The following is a 21,187-nucleotide window of genomic DNA, read 5'->3' on the forward strand; positions in this document are numbered from 1 at the left end:
AATAGACCCTCCTCCTGAAAGTGTGGGAGTGGGCAGTGTTTACATGTTGTAGTCCATCCAAGAGGCAATGAGTTCTTTGCGAGATGGGTACCACAGAGTTAGCACTGCTTAGAGGTCTCCAAAACAGACCTCTGCCTATTAAGAAGAAAGAATTCAAATAATTGTACCGTACAATTCACTGTCGTTATGTAAGATTGTGGTCGTACAAGTTGTAGGACCACAATCTTACATAACAATATCATAATGCAAAGATGATGAAAATTCTGATTGATCGAAGAAAACGTGCAAACTGATTAACAGCTTTAACGAAACCTAGTTCTTGTAGCAAAAAATTAGTTCCCACTAAAAAGTCTTACATTGTACAAGAAGACAGACATGGAACAATTAAACACAGACATAAACAAGATATAGAGAAGGGATGACACCAAATGATGTACATTCAATTATCAACTGTTAAGACTTAAAATGAACCATCAGAACTGATACATAGGTGTTTTTGTACACATCTAGGTGCTTGAGTTTGTACTGAAATTGGAATCATCAAATTACATGAGCTATTCACTTTATTATGCATGACAGTTTGACAATCTGGACCTTTTCTTTATATCATATAATCAATGTAAAAAAAAAAAAAAAAAGAGAAATCCCATCTTCAGTTCTTTTAGGAATAATGCTGATGAGAAAGAAAGAACAACTAAAGTAAAGTTCATCTGCCACAGTGATCAACTAAAGAGAAGTGCTACATACTTTTAAATTCTTGGAAAAGCAGCAAACTATATTTTGACAATATATTGGAAAAGTAGCTGGTAGCTCCACAAAACCTCATAAGGAAAATTGGCAAGAAAATTTGAAGCTTCCTTCATGCATGACACAAAGTTCATTGAATAATGTACTGGAAAGAATTACCGAATGTCCATTCAGAGTTTAAGACCACTCTATATCATGATTTCAGAACTAGCACCTCAAATAACGTACCCTAAAGCCTCAAAGTGTAATATTAGAAGACAGTTGCATGGTTTAGAGACCCCCAATATTGATATCTGCCCATAAAACAAGAAAGGATTTAAAGAAAGGCCAAAATCTTATAGAAAAATAGTAAATGGCAACTGTAATTTTTGCTAAAGGCAAAATTTCAGAGTCCTTCAGAAATTATACATAGAGCTTTACCTTCACGTGTTTTCTTACACTTCTATTCCACATCAAATTGTGAAAAGCCTGTTTCTTCTCAAAGCTATTTTACGTATCTCAGCTCAACCAGGTATCCTAAATGGAAAGAAGAAGAAATTAGAATTGATATATTGATCTTAGAGAAAAAAAAAAAAAAAAAAAAGTGATTTCAATAGCTTTAATGAAAAGAAATTGTTGCAGCTTCTTAAACCTAATTCCCAGTATAAAGTCCAAGATTGTACAAGAACACAGAAATTGGACAGTTAAAAGGGACCTAGCTAATTGATATGCAAACTACATAAAAGAGATAAAATCAAGGTGATGGCACCAAAGGATAAGTATTCAATTATCATTTATCAATTGTGTTAAAACTTTAAATGAAGCATCAAATTTTCTGCATAGGTGTTTGAGCACACATCTACTTCCTTGAGGTTATGCTGAAATTGGAATCATCAAATTTATGAGTAGTGGTTCAGTTGTAGTTAACAGCATAGACTTACTTGAACATACAACTTGGGCAATCCATGATGTGTTTGTTTTGTTTTCAATGTTTGAAGTCTAAACTTCAAGAAGATTTGAAATCAATTTTTGAAGTTTAAATTTCAATTTTCAGCTAAATGAGTATTTCGACTATGAAATCAACAGTCTAAAACAGATAGGAGACAGTTATAGGGTGGCTTAAATTTCCCATCTTTCTGTTTTAAGTGGAACACTTTCCATTGAATATGAGGAGTATAACCAGTTTAATAAAGCATCACATGAATTCTAGCTTTTGAAGAGAAGTGCTACATACTTGTAAATTCTTGGAAAAGCAGCGAACTATATTTCAAAAATATACAAGTATTTTGCTGGAAAAAGTAGCTGCATTGAATCCACCATATTGGACTACACTACCTATTTCCCATATAGCTCTCATTTAACAGATAAAAAAAATAAAAATAAAAAACAAGCTCATATGGGTACCTGATCCTGATTAGGGAGTTGAGAGTGAAATGACAACCGGAACTTTTTGTGAAAGCTCATATAATCACTTCCTTATCTATCTTAATGCAAGGAATGCCTGCTATCTTGTCCCAATCTTGTCCCGTTTTATTTTCAAGGTAATTTACTTCAAGGAAGAACATTTGTAGATTCTCAGAAAAGAAAGAGATGCTGGCAAACCCTCTCCTGGCAGGAATTCCAGATTCGGGCACTCTATCAATATCTATCCTTTGAGATGCTGGCAAACCCACTCCTGGCAGGAAATCGTGACTGTCACACCTTCTAATATTTAGCTTTTGAACAGTAGTGAGATGTTGAAGTCCCTTTCCATTAAAGATTTCAGATTCAGTGTACATATTTCAAGAGAGTTGAGAGTGGTAGGAAGCAGATGTTTCTGAGCAACGTTTCCATGCTGTACCAGCAAGTTTCTTTCAGCTCTTGTCCTCCATATTGGCTCTTGACAAGAGGGGGTTGTAACTGAACTTTAATATTTTGCTTAAAATCATTTGTTAAAAGAAATTCAAATCCCTCCATTATCTTCTTCCATAGAGATCACAGAGAAAACTGTCTTTTGCTTCAGCAAAATTCAAATTCAAATCATTCTGGGTTGCTTTCCATGCTCCCCATGGCCTTCAATCCTCCTGGTCTCTGCATCACTCAAAGGAAAAAGCTATTAACCAAACATGAAAATGTGAATGCTTATAGCCAAAAAAAAAAAAAAAAAGAGATAGAAGAAAAGGATGCTGCAAATCAGACAAAGTCCAATCCAAGTACCTTCTTAATTAGTACCTTTCTTCTTCCTAACTTCACATCTCTCTTGGCACATATCTGTAAGCCATCAACCAGAACTGATTAAAGAAGAGAAAGAAAATAATTAATATCAGTGAAGCTAAAATTAAACCCAAATGAGGAAGCCAATAACTTCAAATTATAACAACTGCAAAAGGACTTACAAGTAAGCTTCATTGGATGATTTTGGCCCTCTTATTGAGCCTTAGGGTATGTTAACAACACTTCATGACCCCTTTTCTTAATCTGACAGCAAATATTAGCAACAGAAAAGTTGAGAGATAAATTAGCAAACTGCTAAATGAACATGAAAGCAGCAACCACAAATAAAAAATTAACTTGTTATAAACAGGTGAAGAACAATTATCAAAATTCAAAATACAGATCGCCAGCTTACATTAAGCACTTTGGTGATTTTGGGGGGCCAAGAACTGAAGAACACAAGCACACAGTTCAATTTTTCAACTTTGTTTTGTTTAAGTTTTGTGATTATATTATTGAAAAAAATATTAAAATTAGATTAAGATTTCTTTTATCTAGCACTCATTTGGTTTCCATGGAAGTTTATGCAGATGCATGTGACAGGTTTTACAAAAGACTCGGAAATAATTACCAGTGCAGGGGATGTGAGCAATCTTGGGTCAATCCTCTCCATTCAAAGACCAACAATTATCTTTACAGTTCAACAATTAGTTCTCTAGCTCTCTGCAGAAGTGAAGCCCAAAAGCTCAGAAAACAATATTAAAATATGGACAACCCTATGCTCTGATTTAACAGATAAAAAACAAGCGGTGGGGTGGCAGGTACATACTCATATGATCACTTCCTCATCTATCTGTATGCAAGGAATGCGAGCTATCTTGCCCCAATCTTCTCCTGTCTTATTTTCACAGTATCTTTTTTTCAGAGTTGAAGAACATTTGTAGATTCCGAGAAAAGAAAGAGACGCGGGCAAACCCTCTCCTGGCAGGGATTCGAGACTCGGACATTCATAGATTTCTAGGCTTTGAAGAGAAGTGAGGTGTTGAAGTGCTTCTCCTGGCAGGCATTCGAGATTCGGACAGTCATGGATTTGTAGGCTTTGAAGAGAAGTGAGGTGTTGAAGTCCCTTTCCGTTCAAAGATTTCAGTCTTAGGTGAGAGATCCAGAGAGTGTTGAGAGTTGTAGGGAGCAGCTGTTCCTTGAGCAACGTCTCTGTAGTGAATTAACACCCCTGTGATCTTGTCCTTGATGTATTCTAGAGTTAAAACAGATATAGCAAACAACACACAGTATGGCAGCAAAAGTAAACACAAAGAACACCAAGATTTGTTATCGAGATTCGGCGAACTTTGCCTATGTCCCCATGTGATCCTTAGAGAATCACAGCTGCACTATGTATAGAATAAGAGTACAAGAACTTATTGAAACCCTAGACTACCCAACTCGCAGCCGCTCTCTTCTCTCTTGCACAAATAGCTCTCTTGTGTTTTTCCCTCTTGAAAAACCCCTCTCTTGAAGTCACTCACCCTTAAGTCTCTAACCCGAGTCTCCCTTTGAGTTTCTTCCCTTGAAGTCTCTAGCTATTCTTAATTTCTATGAGACTTGCAGCAGCCTATTTATAGAGCATAGACTTACCACTTACAATATGGATTCCTAATCCTAATAGAATTAGATAATCTACCTATTAGCTAATTCTATACCCTTGTACACAAGAAAAACCCTTTAGAACTCCTTCCCACACTAGGAAAGTCTTGCGCAAGTCCTATTTGTCTTCCAAAATCGTACCCCACTAGGAAAACACCAAACTACCCCACTGCCCAGTCTCCCTATTGCTCTCGGCCAGACCTGTAGCTTCCTCCAGAAATTTCCGACGAGACAAAAAACACAACAGTCTCCAACAGATGGTCACTTCCGTAGATACTAAATGTTCGTAGGTTGGGAGGCAAACCCCCTTCTGCAATTGACACAACATTTGGAAGATTCCGTATGTATAAATATTGAAGGGTGGTGAGGGTGTGAATTCGTTCGGGCAATGACTTCAAATTCTCGCATCCACCGACTTAAAAGTAGGTCAGGTTGGGAGTGGGCAATCCTCCGTGGGGAAAAGAGACCAGATTTGGACACTCCCAGATACACAAGGTGTTGAGATTTTCATCAACTCCTTCAATGGAAAGGGATTCCAGATTCACACAACCTCTGATATAAAGATTGCTAAGTTTGGGAAAAATGCCCAACGGGAAGGACCTCAGTGAATCACAGCTATTGTATATACCCAAATACCAAAGCGATGTCAATTTGGCCATCATCTCATGAGGTAGGAATTCTAATCTCCTGCATTTTATTATATGAAGTTCTCTCAACGTAGTAGGTAGACCATCTATAGGGAACGACAACAGGGATGGACAAAAATAGAGCGTCAAATGTTGAAGACAATTGCTGCTATGCACCAGTTGCTTGGGCAAGCACTCTATATCAACAAAATTTCGAATCTGAAATCTCTGAAGCAAGGGCATAAATTTTGTTCTCTGACCTAGTAATGATAACAGATGCGGGCATCCAACCAACCTCAATTCTTCAAAAGAATATTGTTGTAAGTAGTCCATGTTAAGGGTTGTAATGGCCCTTTCGTATAGAACCACACACTCCTCCACTGAAAGTTTTTTCAAGCAAGGAAGATGATTAGGCAAGTTTCCTCTCAGCTTCGGACACTTCTTTAATTTTAGCTCCTGGAGACGAGGAAAATCTGGATATTCACCTCCACTTGGCTGCCATTCCTCCCATTCAAGCATCTCCTCAAACTCTAGCTTCTCTAGAGATTGAAACGGCTGAAATATTAGAGAAGACCCATTGCCATAGAACTCAGCACCGATAGTCGTAAGAAATTCATCCTTTTTATAGAAAGCTCTTTGAGACAAACAATAACTACAATCACTGAGACACATGAATTGTATTTGAGAATAGGAAGAGTCTCCCAACCAATTTGGGAAGCAAGTTCCACCATAAAATCTGATGGTCAACTTCTCTAAATTTATGGGAGGTTGGAGCCTCTCAAGTACATCTCTCTCATTTTGGGGATCATTAGTGTCCGCACCCCATTCCAACACTGTCTCCTTGAGATCTTTCTTTTCCTTCAAATTGGCCTGCAAGGCATCCATAACATCAACTACATTTTGCAACCTTAGAATAGAAAGGCTTCCCCGAAGATACAGTAACTCCCTCAATTTCGTAAGGCTTGACCCACTTGACTTTCCAACAACAAATGCAGTCAATGTTCTCAAACTTTTTAGTCTACCCATTTGCAATGACATCTCTTTTATGTTAGTTCCAAGAAGATCAAGATGACATAAATTAATTAATTTACTCATATCTCCAGGCAATTCATTGAGAGAGGAACAATTTGACAATAGTATTGTTTGTAAATTGCATAGAGAACACACTATATCAGGTAACCTTTTGATTGCAGTAGAGGAAAGATCCAAGTAGCGCAAGTGAATGAGATTACCAATAGAATTAGGTAACTCAGTGATATTGGTATATTTTGATAATGACAGCACTCGCAGACATCTTTGTGTTGGCAAGAAATCATGTGAAACTCTTTTGCTTACGAACATTGGCCACTTTGGATTCAAATATAAAGGTAGGAAGGTTCGCAAACACTTTCGGCTGTATAATGGCTCAAATTTTGAAGCGGTATCAAATTCTTCTTGAACATATGATAAATGACGACTTGTTTTGGGAACTTCATGTGATTCCCTCCCTTCTAACCTGCAACAAAATCCCTTAGCCATGAAGACAGCCATGTCATTAACAAGATCATGCATTGTGAAACTTGATTTGCTGGAATTTTGAAATAGTGATCGTGATAATAATTGATCAAAGTATCTCTTAGCCACCTCTTCCATCTTACTTGCATTCTCATCTTGTGGAACTAAACCTTCAGCCATCCAAAGTAAAACTACGCCTTCCTTCTGGAATTCATAGTCCTTCGGAAAAATTGAACAATAAACAAAACATTGTTTTAAATGGGCCGGGAGATAATGGTAGCTCAATCCTAGAGCGGGTAGAATATTACTTTTATTGTACGATAGCTCCCAAATATTGCTATTTAATATGCTATTCCATTCCTCTAAATCTTTCTTCTTGGAACGTAGCAAACCCCCAAGTGTTTCTGCAGCTAAAGGCAAACCATTGCACTTACCTGTAATTTGCTTGCCAATTTCTTCCAAGTTTGGATGTGCATTAGGGGTTTCATCTCCAAATGCATGTTTTGCAAGTAATAACCAACAATCTTCATGCGACAACGGTTTCAAGTACTGAATAGGAACATTGTTGATAGTAGATGCAACATTTTCGTTCCGTGTTGTTACAAGGACCTTGCTTCCTCTTGCCCCAAAAGCAAAAGGAGCCTGGAGGCAATTCAAATCAATATAATTCTCGTGCCAAAGGTCATCCAATACAAATAAAAATTTCTTTCCTCTTACTTGTTCCCTTAGTTCACCTTGAAGAAAATTCAAGTCCATAATATCATAAGACTTTGAAGTGACTGATTGAAGAAGGGTTTTAGTTACCCTAACCACATCAAAGTCTTCTGAAACACAAGCCCAAGATTTAAGAGTAAAATACTCTATCACGTTGCCATCATTGTAAAGGGACCGAGCAAGGGTTGTCTTACCAACCCCGCCCATTCCGACTATGGTGATGACAGATACATCATTGCTGCTTGCATCATCTGAAAACAACAGTTTTTTAAAAATTGCATTCCAATTCCCATATAGGTTTAGAATCTCCTAAAAACAATTAAGGAACTGCAGTTTACAACCTCAACTCTCTGTATGTTACAGAACCTCAACCATCTGAAGATTCCCCATTGCCACAAGTTCTTAATCTAGTTTATACAGGAGTACAGGTACAAAAGCTTAGCCTAAGAACCAATGATGTTGTGCAGCTTTCAAGACACAACTCACAAATGCATTGAATCCCATGTTTGTGATAATTAATCAGTCCCCATGGATGGTATAACGCTCCCATTTCTTGGTTGGATCATATATCTGCCATCATCAAAAGACAAACAAATGTGAATAAAAAACTTGGAGAAATCATACACAATTGCATTTCATAATCAGCACAAATGCGCTAGTCTCATCATTCTGTCCCACCTAAGGATATTTAAGTGGTCAACAGTAGTATCTAGATAATTGGTGGAAATTTTGGATGAAATTTCATGAGAAGTGTATTTAAACGATTATTTATATTTTGATTTAAAACAGATCTGGTAAAACTTTTTGGACACAATAGGTTACTAAAAAACTGTTTAGTTGTTATTAAAATTTGATTGAGCATACGTCAAATTATAAATGACTTAACACAATTGTATGTACCTTAGTAACACATAAGAGTTCCTAGGATGTTCAGATAATCATGTACACATCATCACTCATTTACTAATTAGTATATAAAAAAAAGGATCCATGACACATTTTTTATTACACAGTATTGACTATTGACACAACTTTGAAACCTTTGGATGTAATCACTTTCAATGGCTAGGACTAAATGTAATATGACTGTTTGGCTTCATAAAAACAAGAAACGAAACAAAAATCTCTCTCACCTTGGTAACATAAACTGTTGTTGTATCACTGTATCCAATATATTTTCTTTCATCTCTCTGCTCAACTTCTCCCAGCTATCTTTCCCAACCCACCCTAAAACAAAAAGGCTCGGTGAAACTCTCCTCCCCCAGCACACATTACTCTGATAATTGGAAAAAAATCCTCTCCATTTGAACTAAGGGATCCCCTACACTGGAACAGGTCTTACGCAGGCCCCTAAGGACTTTACAGGTTGAGTTCAACTAACTCTTTCCATATTGGCAGTCTATCTCATTCTTTTTACCCCTTCATGATTTTCTTGATTGGTAAACATAAATCTGATAGATAATTTGGGAGTTGCTGACAAAAAACAGTTAACAGTGATAGTAGTAGTACATAAATGAGTTATGCGCCTCAAATACTAATACCCATTTAGGCGCAAAACAGTTAACAGTGCTAGTAGTAGTACTTCATCTCTCTTTAAGATTATCAATTCAAACCGACATGTAAAATTATCAAAATAGTTCCATCACAAAAACAAGTCTCAAAACGAATTGACGGAAGATCGTTCGACTAATGGACTCCACAAATTATATTGATTTCCCGTTGACCCAGAAAAAGGGCAGATTGAATTGCTGTCAGTTTTATATGGGCAGCTTGATTTTCTTTGCATCTGTAGTCTTTTTTTTTTTTTTTTTTTAAATTTTTTTAATTTTTTTTTTTTTTTTATAAAGAAATTGCAAGGGAACTCCATATCTGAGTCTTGTGCAGAGTTTCATTGGCTCTTTTTATTTTCTCGGGTAGTTTGGGGAAGAAAAGTTGAGACGGGTTGGGTAGAGGAAAGAAAAGAGAGAGAAAACTTATTGGGTATAGTGATGCAACAACAGGTTATGCTACCAAGGTGAGACAGAATAAATTTCTTCTTTTTTTCTTATGAAGTCAAACAGTAATACCACATTTGATCCTAGCCATTACAAGTGATTATATTCAAAGGTTTAAAAGTAGTGTTAAAACTTGTGTAATACAAAAGGTGCCATGGATCCTTCCCCGTATACAAATTATCGAATAGAATATACCTCACCAATCAACAAGTATAAGCACTTAATTATTCATTATCTTTTATAAATGTATCATACAAATTGCTTAATTACAAATAAACAGTATTAATAAATCAAGTTTTCAACAAATCATATATTAACAACAATACTACTACTTTAGGAGATTAAGCAATTAACAATCATTCATTAATAACATGATGCATGTAAGAAAAAAAAAAAAAAACAGAAAATAGGTATCAAATATCAGCTACAAGTCTATTTTGTTTATGGGGTTATTAAGTATAATAAACATGTACTCAGAAGAAGTAGCTGAATGGTGGGCAATTGGGCATCCAAATAAAAGTGAGGGGATGTTGGGGATTCGAACCCCACCACCTGAATTAAACTACTTTTTGGCGCACCGGCTGGTGCGCACAATATATCATCTGACAAAAAAAAAAATTATGGGCAATTGGTCCCACCAAATACACATAAATTGAATACTCAAAGGCACTCTAGTGCATATTTCAAGAAACACTATGCAGAATCAAACATTATACCACAGTATCAGCCTGACTGAAGTGAAAGGGCCATTTCTGGGTAGACATGTAGATATATATATAATTTTATATATATGGAGAGAGAGAGAGAGAGAGAGAGAGAGAGAGAGAGAGAGAGAGAGAGAGAGAGAGAGAGAGAGCACCTCCCATCTAGAAGCAGGAAAAATATGCTTATTCTTCTCATACCAATGCCTCTCAACAACCTTCCCAGCATGAGACTGCCAAAATATTAAATCAAAGACATGAGAACAGGGATTGAGTCATGGCATTACTGCTAATAGATACCTGAATTACATACTCAAGCCTACATAGTCCGTTTCTTATGATATGTGGCATGTATCTCCCAGATAAAAGACCAAGATTTGAATGCAGTGAAGTTCCAAACATATGTCCATAATTTGATATTAGATTCATACAACATGAAATTTGCATTACATGGGCTCATCAGAAAGGTCAAGACTAAAGAGGTGATTAAAATGTCTATCATCAAAATTTCCTCCATCTGCCTAACTTGTTAAAAAGACACACAGGAAGAGGTTATTCATCCATCATCAGTCATCTGCACAAGGGCATCAGTTAAGGGTGGTTTGAATTTTTGAAGAAAGCTAGGGGAAGAGGTTACCTCTGGGATAGAATGAGGTTTTGGGCTTCTTTATGGGCATTGCTTTCTGCATCTTAGAGAAATTCCTTTTAATATTCTTCACTTGGATTGAGGGCAAAGTGTGTGTTGAGAGTTCTAGTCATTTGTAGTTAGAGAGAAGTTTTTGGTTTGATTATGGGATGTTATACGCTAATTTCTTTTCTTTTCTTTCTTTGTTTTAATTTGGCCTAGATTGCAGACCTCTTACCCACGGCTGGGGAAAATATTTGTAACTTTTAAATTTTATCATTCAAGTCTGTTCTCTATCAAAACAAGAAAATAGTTTCACAGAAAAGAATCCTGAGTTGGAAAAATCCTGATGAAGTAATTAAGAAGTGGCACATAGTCACATACTGAAGCTTCCTAAAGAACACAGGATTAAAGATGGCTAAAATTAGCTTAAAGGACTATTATCCGAGCTGGCTAACTATCATACAACATTGCTAAGATGCCCAGCATAGATTCTGCATCTACGATTTAAATAATGGGAACTGCTGACTTGATTTCAAGCTCACAGTACATTGAAAGAACATTTAATGCATTACACCATGAAGTTAATTTTAGGCCATTTATGCTTGTGCTTCATTTTCAGTTTCAGAAACTTCTTACTGCAGGACTAGAGAAAAATAGTGCAATGCAGCCAAGGTAATTTAAGGACCCGATCTCCAAGCTGTCTAACTAGCACCCAACATTTCTAAGACGTCCAGCATAGATTCCTCATTTATAATTGAAATAATAGAAAATACTTATTTAGATTTTAACTTCACGGTACATTGAAAGAGCATTTAAGAAATTATACCATGAAGTTAATTTTAGCCTGTTTATGTTTGTGTTTCATCTGCAGTTTTGGAAACTTCTTAAATAATACAGAACTAGAGACTAATGCAACAAGAATGTACCTCATCCTTCTCTACCGTAGCATCAGCAATTGTTCGCACATCCTCATGCACATCAAAATGAAAAAGCTATGCAAAATACAACAGAATATAATAATGAGTAACCATTAATGAGCCTACAAGAGACAATTACACAAATTAAATATTACTACAACTCATTCCAAGGGAGGGAAGAAGAAGAACAAGAAATATTGAACATTACCGGTCCACTTTTGCCCCTAGCCTTGTTTACTATTAGCTCATAGAAACTATGCTGCTGTACTTCCACAATCATGAAATAAGTGATGCGAAAACATTAGAATATATTCAGAAAAACCTATACCAGAATTGTTTTCCAAGTACTTCTATCAAATTTATCTTACATGTGGAATGATAAGATCTTCTTTTATGTAAAGTAAGTTCTCCACTGAGGTGGTTCGAACCTCTCGAAACTCAGGCGCAAGTTGCTGTTGAACAGCCCGAAGAAAATCTCCAATTTTATCACCCTTTCGTACCTGAATGGTAACAAAAAGAATATGAAAACTAAATAAATCGATAATTTCAAATTTAAAAGAGAAACCACAAAGTGAAAATAAATGTAAGAGCATGATTTACTTGCCTTCATCGCTCTCCTATGCCCTGCTCCATCCCAATAGCTGTAAGTAATTTGAAGTGGCTCGTCTGTAAAAAACACAGTAAAAGTTTCTTTTAAAACTTCGTACTTGAAAACGAGAAAAGAAACAAATGAATAAACAAAGACAGCAGAATTACCTTGTATCTTCTCCTGCTCAAGAAACCACTGTTTCCGCAACCTTTCACGCTCAGCTTCTTCCTCTGCCTCCCGCTCACTGAAACAAATCCATAGCACTTCTAAGTACAAATGATAGAGCCAAGAGAACCAAATAGGGAGATAGAGAGAGATATTACACCTATCTGGCAAAAAGCTAGTTTCCACTGTAGGATCTTTGCCAAATCTACCACACCATAATCTTGTAGTCTCTGAACTTTCTGTAGAAAGCACAATCAAAACGGAAGAACAAAGAATCAGCAATAAGTTCCGATGGGCATCCATAAAATTATTAGATTAGAAAACTCATGAGTGACCATTAAAGCGTCAGATATCTGGGTCTAAAATATACACCATGCCAGAAAATTCGAATTGAAACTTTCATACATGCAACAGATAAATTAGTCCAGATTTACACATAATATTCATCGAAGGAGAATACATCACATAAAATGGTGAAAAAGAAAAGCCAAATCAATATACAAAATTCCATATTGGTAAATTTTAGTGACAGGGATGCTGATCAAAGGTTAGTATAGTATTGATCGGACACAAAGATGGCTGAGAGCAACTTGAGGCACTGCATAACCTGAATTAATTTTTTAATGTCTTTGAGGAGAGGAGAGAAATGCTTACTATTTTCTCCATCTTCCACTTCACTTCCATCCTCGATGTCATCCGCAAAGGACAATCGAGAACTCCCCTTTACCTTCCTCTTCTTACGCTTTTGTAATTGAAGTTCCTCCTCCCTAAATTATGCAAGAAAAATAAAAAACATTGAAAAATGCAAACACTTGGAGATTTTCACAGTAACAGTCCTAGATTATAAAACTCACTCTTGTTGTAGCTTCTGAAGTTTCTCCTTCTCTTCCTCCTCAATTTTGTTCCGAATATTTACTCTCTACAATAAAGATTGATGCCACAAAACTTATGCTTCCATTAGTATAAGTAAATCTAAGAGGAAAAAAATGCTAATGCTTTTCGAATTTACCTTCTCAACATATTGATCCCTTGTAATCAAACCAACAGTTTCTTTCTTAAACGCTGTCTCAAGAATCTGAAATATTCCTTCAACAGAATTATTAACCAATAACATTAGTCAATTATAAGAAAAAAATAATAATTATAAAAAAAAAAAAAAATAGAATGCATATATAATTTCACACTTTTCATGCTTTTCTTTCATTGACAAGAAACCCTAATTAAGATTGCTGAAGCTGAAGTATATGGGTTGATAGGGAACTTGAAAACCCTAGATTGATATTCATATCAGTTAGGTTTGGAAGACGGCCAACCTCTGAAGTACTTGACCCAAATTGGAGGAGACCCGGCTGGCCATTATCGGAGGCCGACTTGGTTTTGAGCTCTTGAATTTTCTGGCGCTCGGCTTCTCTTTGCTTCTGGAGTCTTCGGATCCTCACGGCGTCTTGGGCCGTGCCCACGTATCCATCTCCCATGCCCGACATCTTTTCCTTTCCAGAGTCTCTGTTTGCTCCCTAGACCCACCACTCCCTCCCAAACTTGGAACTTATAGAAGAAAGAGTTAACGACTAAACATCACAGGAATGCTCACCTGAGCGTTAGCGTTTTCGCGCCTGTAAGCGCCAAACTCATTACAGCCCTTCATTTCAATCAAACGGCTGGTAATATTAGTAACTATAAAGCCCACTAAACCTCCCTTAAAGCACACAAATGATCATCCTGTTTTAATTGTACCTAAATATTATTATCATTCTTTATCCAATTTCACAGTTTTGGTCAAATAATGTGCATGTGCACGGCACGTGGGAAGTAAAATCTCATGTTTACTATTAGGATGGTCAACTAATCAAGTGAAAGGGCAATTTTACCTTCCCACATAACACGAACATGCATACTATTTGACAAAAATTGGACAAAATTAGAAAATTATGCCAAGATTTTTAACCACGAGGATACGACTAAATCACAAAAATAACATTAAAATATAGTGCAAACTACAAGAACCATTTGTATAATTGGACCTAAAGGAAAAAAAAAAAAAAAAAAACCAATGGAAGGCATGTGTTTCTTGTTTGTAGTTTATCTCTATAGTATCTCTCTCATCTTCCTTTATCTCTCTAACTCTCCCCTTTCTCTCTCTTTTGTCAACGTTGATGGGAGCTAAGTTGGGTGTTGTTCACTAGTTTTTAGCTAAGGTTGGCCAAAAGTGAAGTTTGGTCCGTTTGGGTGTGAGTGCTGAGTGTGTCACTATTGGGCCTCAAACTAGGCCTCAATAGAAATTAGAATTGTGATATGATGTCAGTGTGTCACTATTGGGCCTCAAACTAGGCCTCAATAGAAATTAGAATTGTGATATGATGTCGAGTTATGCGCCAAAATCTGAAATCGAATCAAAAGTGATTGCACGGCCAAGCTAGGAACCACTCTTGGTCTAGGTTCTTTTCAAGCCTCCGGGACAAGGCCTTTAATCGGAGTCCGAGTCCGAGTCACGTCTCGTCCTCCTTAGAATGGTGTGGCTAAACTCGTGAATGCAATGGTGAAATTGGCCAAAAAGATAAAAGTATGAACCATGAAATTATAATGGAACTTAACGCTATTGTTGCCAACCAAATCAACCTTTATGTTAAAAAGAACAATGAACAAAATAAACATCTATGTTTTAAGCAAAATCAAAAGAAAAGAACTTGGACGAGAACTGAATAAGAACAACCCAATAGCTTGAAACAAAAGTGCATAAAATAAATTGATACCAAAATCCTTGTGAGAGAAATGACAGAGCTACAAACCTAATGATCTTGAGACTAAAGTTATGAGAAAATTAAAAGCACCTCAAATGGTAGCAACAAAAAAAATTTGAAAACAAAGGAACTTTGAGAGAATCTTGAAATTTGAGAGCTTGTGTGTGTTGAATACTGAATGTGTCCCATTTTTCTCTCTTGAGTGCATCTATTTATAGGGGTGTTGGGATACAATCCTAGATAATGGGTCATTTCCTAGCCCAAAATTAACTTCCTTCTCCTAGTTTGAGTAGGACTCGAACTTCTGAGATTTCTTCTTGCCAGCCATATCTTTTGTCATTAATGAGGATTGAAATTTTTCCCATAGTAGGAGTTCTTACTTGATCGTATTGAGTCCTTGTCCAAAACTTTCTAAATCATTTCCAAAGTTAGACTTTAAGGGGATCTTGGATCAAATCTCATAATTAATGGAGACAGAAATCCTTCCAAAGTTGGACTCATTGCTTAATGACTTAATCTCTACATAATCTTGGACTCATTTTTCGGAGTTAGTCGCGTAAATGGGCAGCAAAAATTTCTACCGGTCCTAACTGAAATGGGCTTATCAATTTTATGGCCATGTCGTTGGCCTCCAAAACCTTTTTCGAGTCATGGGCCATATAGGCAAGTAAACTTAAACAATCCTTGCCCCCAGAGCGAACCTTGGCCCTTGAACCACAAATTTAAGGGAAGTGGGTTAAAAGATCCCTTCGCCACAAAATGAGTTAGCCAAAAACAATTCTTGGATATTAATGAGGAGAAATATACCAACAATATTTTCCGGGCCAAAACACGGAAATGGGCTAATTAACAACACTCCCTTGCCCAAAACACGTTAAACACGAGCATTTTTAAGCTAAGATAACCCAAGTGTTATTTTTGGGTACAAACAGGTGTTTTATAGTAGAAGGAGAAAATGTTGGGTATATGGAATGAGAAGATTGAAGGGAATGATGGGTAATCCTAGAAACAATTTCTAAGTGTGAAAACATGGTAAATTTTTAATTTTATTCACTTATTCCCTTGCCCCTTAGGGTTTCGGTCACTCTTGCTTTTCTTTTAATGTGATGGCTTGTTAAATCCAAGTCATTCAATCTCTTCTCTTTCCCATTCTTCAATCTTGTATATTCATATTTAATGAGCAAAACTCATATTTACACTATTGCCTAAAGCTTTCTAATATTATATGACTTACACCTTGTGATACATGAAAGTCAAAAGCCCTTTGACCAATATGTTATCCCAACACTTAATTATGTGATTAATATTTTAATCAACAAAGTTAGTGTTTGAGTTAAGACTAATGATTAACTAATTAATCATTTATCTTAATTAATATAATAACATTAATTATTCTCTAATAATTAATGATTTAGCATTGGGTCAATAAGCTCAAGCTTTGACTTTTCAATCTTACTCTCTAAGTAGATTAATTAGCTAATTAATTCTATTTAAGAAAAGATTATATTAAGTGATTACCCTAAATTAATCACTTGACTTATGAACTTACTAATTATCTTCATCAATTAGTAATTAAGTCATTAGAGTTTCATGATCTCCATTAGTATCTCACAGTTAAGTGAGCTCACACTAAAGCAATACTATGATGGGTTACCCACTAGGAAGTATCAACTCCCAAACTTAGACAATACCAACTATCACGATAGTCGCAATCAATAATCGAACATTTTGATCCACTACAACAAAAATGTCGATAGATATGAGTCATGGACTGATATCTATTTGGGTAGCCGTCTGATATAGCGCGTCGTGATATCTAATGTTCACATTTTAGATATCAGTTTTAAACTGATATGTAAACATTGTTTATATATCATTTTTCTTTTTCAACCTAATGTCATAAATACAAAATGGATATCCAATTTGATATTATTTCTTATATCTATAAAATCTAAGTATCAATAGTATTGGTCAATAGATATCGTATTGGATACTAATACTGACATATAACACAATATCAATATCAGGTTTGAGGTAGAATATGATATAAAACTATGGTATCAATATCAGGTCTATGGTAGAATCTGATATATATAATCTTGATATCAATATCAGGTATGGAATAGATCCTGATATCTAAACATTGTTTTTATATCAGATCTGAGAAAGAATCTGATATCAATGCGTTATAAAATATCAATTATTAGTCCAAAACTGATATCGTTTAGTATGTTGATTTCACAAAAGAAAATTAGAATACAACTTGCTATATCAGTTTTTTTTCACTTAAAAAATGATATCAATACATAAATTTGAGTCTGTACATAAATTTGGCCATAAATTTGTGCAGCCATAAAATCTTCCATTCTCATTCCATATATTTCAATAATCACCAATAACAATATTCAAAGCTGCCTACAAATATCCAACAAGATAACCATATATATATTTTTTGTTTTGTAGAGGTCTAAACATATCATGCCACCAGCCTAATAACTAAGGTAATATTGCCTAAACCCTGCTTGTTAAGACCTTTACAAAACCAAAACAAGTTGTAATTAATGTACCAAACGCTGCCCACATGTATAAAATAACATGACAGCACCTAGCCTAATTTATCTGCAAATCAGCACTATGTCTAGCTAGCTAGCTAGTTCTATCTTCAATTCTGCCATCCTTTACAAAATAGTCATGGCAGCATGTATGATCTAATTAAAAGCACCAAATCTTCAATCTTCTTCCATGCTTTACAAAAAATGAGCATGCACGACAGCTTTCTTCTATCCACAAAAAAGGCAAAACGCACACCACCTACCAATTAACTTGTCGGTCTAAAGATAATTGTTCACAAAATCTCCCCATTCCACACGCACCTCATCTATTTGATCTTGTGTGTATCCGCTTCGCTTGGTCTTCATATTGGACCACTGAAAACATCAAAGGAACATATATTCCTTAATTTAATCACAAATTCATTGATCTCATAAGTTCTATATACTGAATACATGCATGCCTTATTAATCTCAATTTTCAACTAAACATGCATATGCATAAAGAATAAAAGCAAGTCAGAGTAGTTGAATGGAACTACACTGCACTACAAAATGAGTTGCTGCCTAACAACCCTCCTATTTCCCTACTTCATGCATATGTGTGCTTTTAAGAAAATTGCTTATCCTTGAAAAGAGACCACACTATAAGAAAAGCACCAAATCCTTGTCCCTGTAGTTGCAACCCTGTTTCAAATTAATAATATATAGTAACAATATGACACAAAGCACCAGAGGTTCTCAGAGGTTCTCCACTCTAACTTTCACATTTCAAATACCTCTCTCTCAAACATCAAAGATGCAGTTTCTCCAAGTTGAACTTAGTCAAAAATTTGGGTATGCATGCATGCAGTTTCTACATTGTTTGTTGAACCACTTAAAGGACAAAAGGCAGATCAGATTATTCAATTGCATATATTACAAACCATACTTTAAGTATTTAATCCAAATGCATGAACAACACAAGCGCAATACAATTTTGGGTAGATATGTTTTTTATTAATTGGAAATCTGACCTTGGTCGTATAATTAAGGTTGGTATCCTCAATAATTTCCTTCATGTACTACATCACATAGTAACCACACTCAATACCACCAGGTTGCTTTGGACACTATGCATGATCCGAAAAAATGGCACATAGTTAATATTCAAGCCATATGCTTATGTGGACTTGTCAGACAAATAAAATTAAGGTTAATGACATTAAAGATTGAGGACTTACGAATAGATGTCTCCACTGGGGCGTTTTCTTATTTGTCCTACCCGTGAGTCCATTAAAGTGTCTAATAGCACTTAATCAACAAAAATTGAAACTTTTAATTATATGTCTTGAAACAAAGATGGTATATAAATCTGGGGAAAAAAAGAGTGGTTACAATGAATCAAATAAAAGTAAAGTCTTACTTGTTGACAATTGCCATCCACTCTTTGTCATGGGTTTGCTTCGGAAGAGGGTCCATGATAAAAACTGTATCTTTGTCTTCATTGATAATGGTCAAAATCTAGTGTGCCCTTGAAAAGGTTAACATTAATCAGCAAGTACAATCTGATTTACCCATATGAAAACAATCTGCTTAAAATTAATCAATAGTTAAGTAATTTCAGAAACTTACCTAGAATTGTATGGAAGTAAAAAAACACGATCTGATTTGCCCATATGAAAGCGATCTGCTAAATATTGTGATCGCTGTTGTGAGTCTCCTACTCCAACTGAGATGCGTGAGGGGTCCACAAATCCAACCATTTCTTTCATGTGTGAGTTCAAAACCTTTTCATATAGGTGCCCAAATACATCATGTTCTGACTCCACAAATGTAGGGGCAGCACACTCACCATGCCATATCCAATTATTATATCGCTTGTTTATACCATTAAAGTAAAGATGCTCCCTTACTATCTTAATGGTAAAATTATTCAAGTTCCCACATTTCACACAAGGAAACTGAATATACTTATGAATGGTAGCATTCCCTAATGCAAATGTCAAAAAATCCTCAACTCCCACCTCATACTCCTTAGTCATCCTATCAGCATGCATCCAGGTTTTATCCATTGCCCTTACTTGTCGATATTAACTTCACATAAAGAGACAATAGCCAATTCAATATTAATGTGCAGTCAAATTAAAATGCAAATTTCTCACCTAGCCTCTTATGAAACAAATACTCATTAATACGTTTTAATTTTACCCTATAAGAGACAAACATTCATGTATTGCAATTTACATATAAGATTCAAAACATATATGTTATATATGGAAAACAAAAAGCTCATAAGAGACTTTAGAGAGACAACCTATTATTCCTAAAACTCAGCAAGTGTACCATACAGAAATCTACACTAGCCACTTTATTGTTCCCCCAATTTTTTTCAAATAAAAAACTTATATGCATACTAGGACAGTTCTTATGTCATATTTACAAGCGCAAGCTTAAAATCAGAAGACCAAAATTGAACAACAGCATGAATGTGATCAAAGTAAATAATTAAGAAATATACCTAGGTTAGCAATTCCTCATGTGTAAAAAGGGCTGCTGGTTATGTCTTCTAATACGAACAAAGTAAACCTGAAAAATGAAATGCACAATTTATAATTTGCTAAAACACAACAGAGTAAGTCAAACAAGGAGCCCCATTCAGTAATTAACTACCAGAAGCACCCATGTCTTAATTCAATGTCATCTAATTAAGAAAGTAAGAACAAAGAAGCATCACACCGACACATTTTTCTAACTTATTACAAGGATGATACCATCAAAACAGTCCAAAAATCACAACAACAATATGTTTTATTTGTGAATATGATATGGTACCAATCTGCTGGGCCTCCACAACAAAAGCTCAAGTGGTTGGCCTACACTCACACATAGCCATTGATTTTATGATTGCTTTCATGTGGTATGAAGTGCAAGACATATGGCCATATATTAATAGCAGGTTCCAGCTCATAAGAATCAAAGGCTGTCTATGTCAAACAAACGTTTGCAAATCAATTAACAATGAATAACGCATACATGGTAGTACTATTGTTAGCTCACACTTCACCAGACATCACCCCTCAACAACATAACCTTGTTTTATTAAATATAACACATTATTATAGCAAGGAAAACATGCACTTAAATTATTTAAAAAAAAAATAAATGAAAAAAGTTGAACCTCCCATTTCTTCAGCATTACATTTTCTCACTTATTATAAAAGATTTAAAGTTTTGTTAGAACAAAATGGAGCACAGAAAACGCCCTTGTGAGCAAACTATTTTACCCAAAAATTCAGAAACTAATTTACCCAGAAATTCACACTTCACCTGTCGAGAGGATCTTGGGGTCGAGAGGATCTTTAAGCGGTGGCGGCGACGGCAAGAGAGTGGCTGGGGTGCGACTGGTCAGGTTGTTCTTTGACGTCTGCGAATGGAGAGGCTAAGAGTCAGAGGGTGAGAGAGAGACAGAGAAGTGAGAGTGAGAGAAACAGACGAACTCACAATGAAGTCTAGGAGTGGCGACGGTG

General features: G+C 35.7%; 1 protein-coding gene, 1 long non-coding RNA gene and 1 pseudogene across 3 annotated transcripts; all 3 read right to left on the minus strand.

Moving 5' to 3' along the window:
• On the minus strand, positions 1-2,179 carry LOC147291771 (uncharacterized). The gene is made up of 4 exons (XR_015121178.1): positions 2,131-2,179; positions 1,168-1,263; positions 976-1,040; positions 1-135 (listed from the first exon to the last, which is right to left on the minus strand). It is a non-coding gene; the product is annotated as an uncharacterized LOC147291771 (long non-coding RNA).
• A 335-nt stretch (positions 2,180-2,514) lies between these two features.
• On the minus strand, positions 2,515-7,691 carry LOC147291772 (putative disease resistance protein At3g14460; annotated as a pseudogene). The gene is made up of 6 exons (XR_015121176.1): positions 4,765-7,691; positions 3,971-4,157; positions 3,551-3,895; positions 3,102-3,183; positions 2,923-2,996; positions 2,515-2,796 (listed from the first exon to the last, which is right to left on the minus strand). The product of XR_015121176.1 is annotated as a putative disease resistance protein At3g14460 (transcript).
• Positions 7,650-13,911, minus strand: LOC147291773 (protein XAP5 CIRCADIAN TIMEKEEPER-like). Its single transcript, XM_086236612.1, has 12 exons — positions 13,705-13,911; positions 13,401-13,466; positions 13,246-13,310; positions 13,046-13,158; positions 12,552-12,630; positions 12,394-12,470; positions 12,242-12,303; positions 12,006-12,137; positions 11,846-11,899; positions 11,647-11,712; positions 10,251-10,325; positions 7,650-7,967 (listed from the first exon to the last, which is right to left on the minus strand). The coding sequence occupies exons 1-12, from the start codon at positions 13,873-13,875 to the stop codon at positions 7,917-7,919; spliced, it is 1,011 nt and encodes a 336-aa protein (XP_086092738.1). The 5' UTR covers positions 13,876-13,911; the 3' UTR covers positions 7,650-7,916.
• Positions 13,912-21,187: the final 7,276 nt, after the last annotated feature.

The sequence above is a fragment of the Dryas octopetala genome, chromosome 3 (genome assembly GCF_963921425.1).
Source record: "Dryas octopetala chromosome 3, drDryOcto1.1, whole genome shotgun sequence".
Taxonomy (NCBI): Eukaryota; Viridiplantae; Streptophyta; class Magnoliopsida; order Rosales; family Rosaceae; genus Dryas; species Dryas octopetala.

Excerpts from the sequence above, each read along its gene's own strand:
- LOC147291773 (XM_086236612.1), bottom strand. The coding sequence starts at position 13,875 with ATGTCGGGCATGGGAGATGGATACGTGGGCACGGCCCAAGACGCCGTG. Across the intron at positions 12,304-12,393 it reads TGAGCAGGAGAAGATACAAG|ACGAGCCACTTCAAATTACT; the intron begins GTAATTCTGCTG and ends TGTTTTTTACAG. Across the intron at positions 7,968-10,250 it reads TTCCTGCTTCTAGATGGGAG|ATATATGATCCAACCAAGAA; the intron begins GTGCTCTCTCTC and ends TGATGATGGCAG.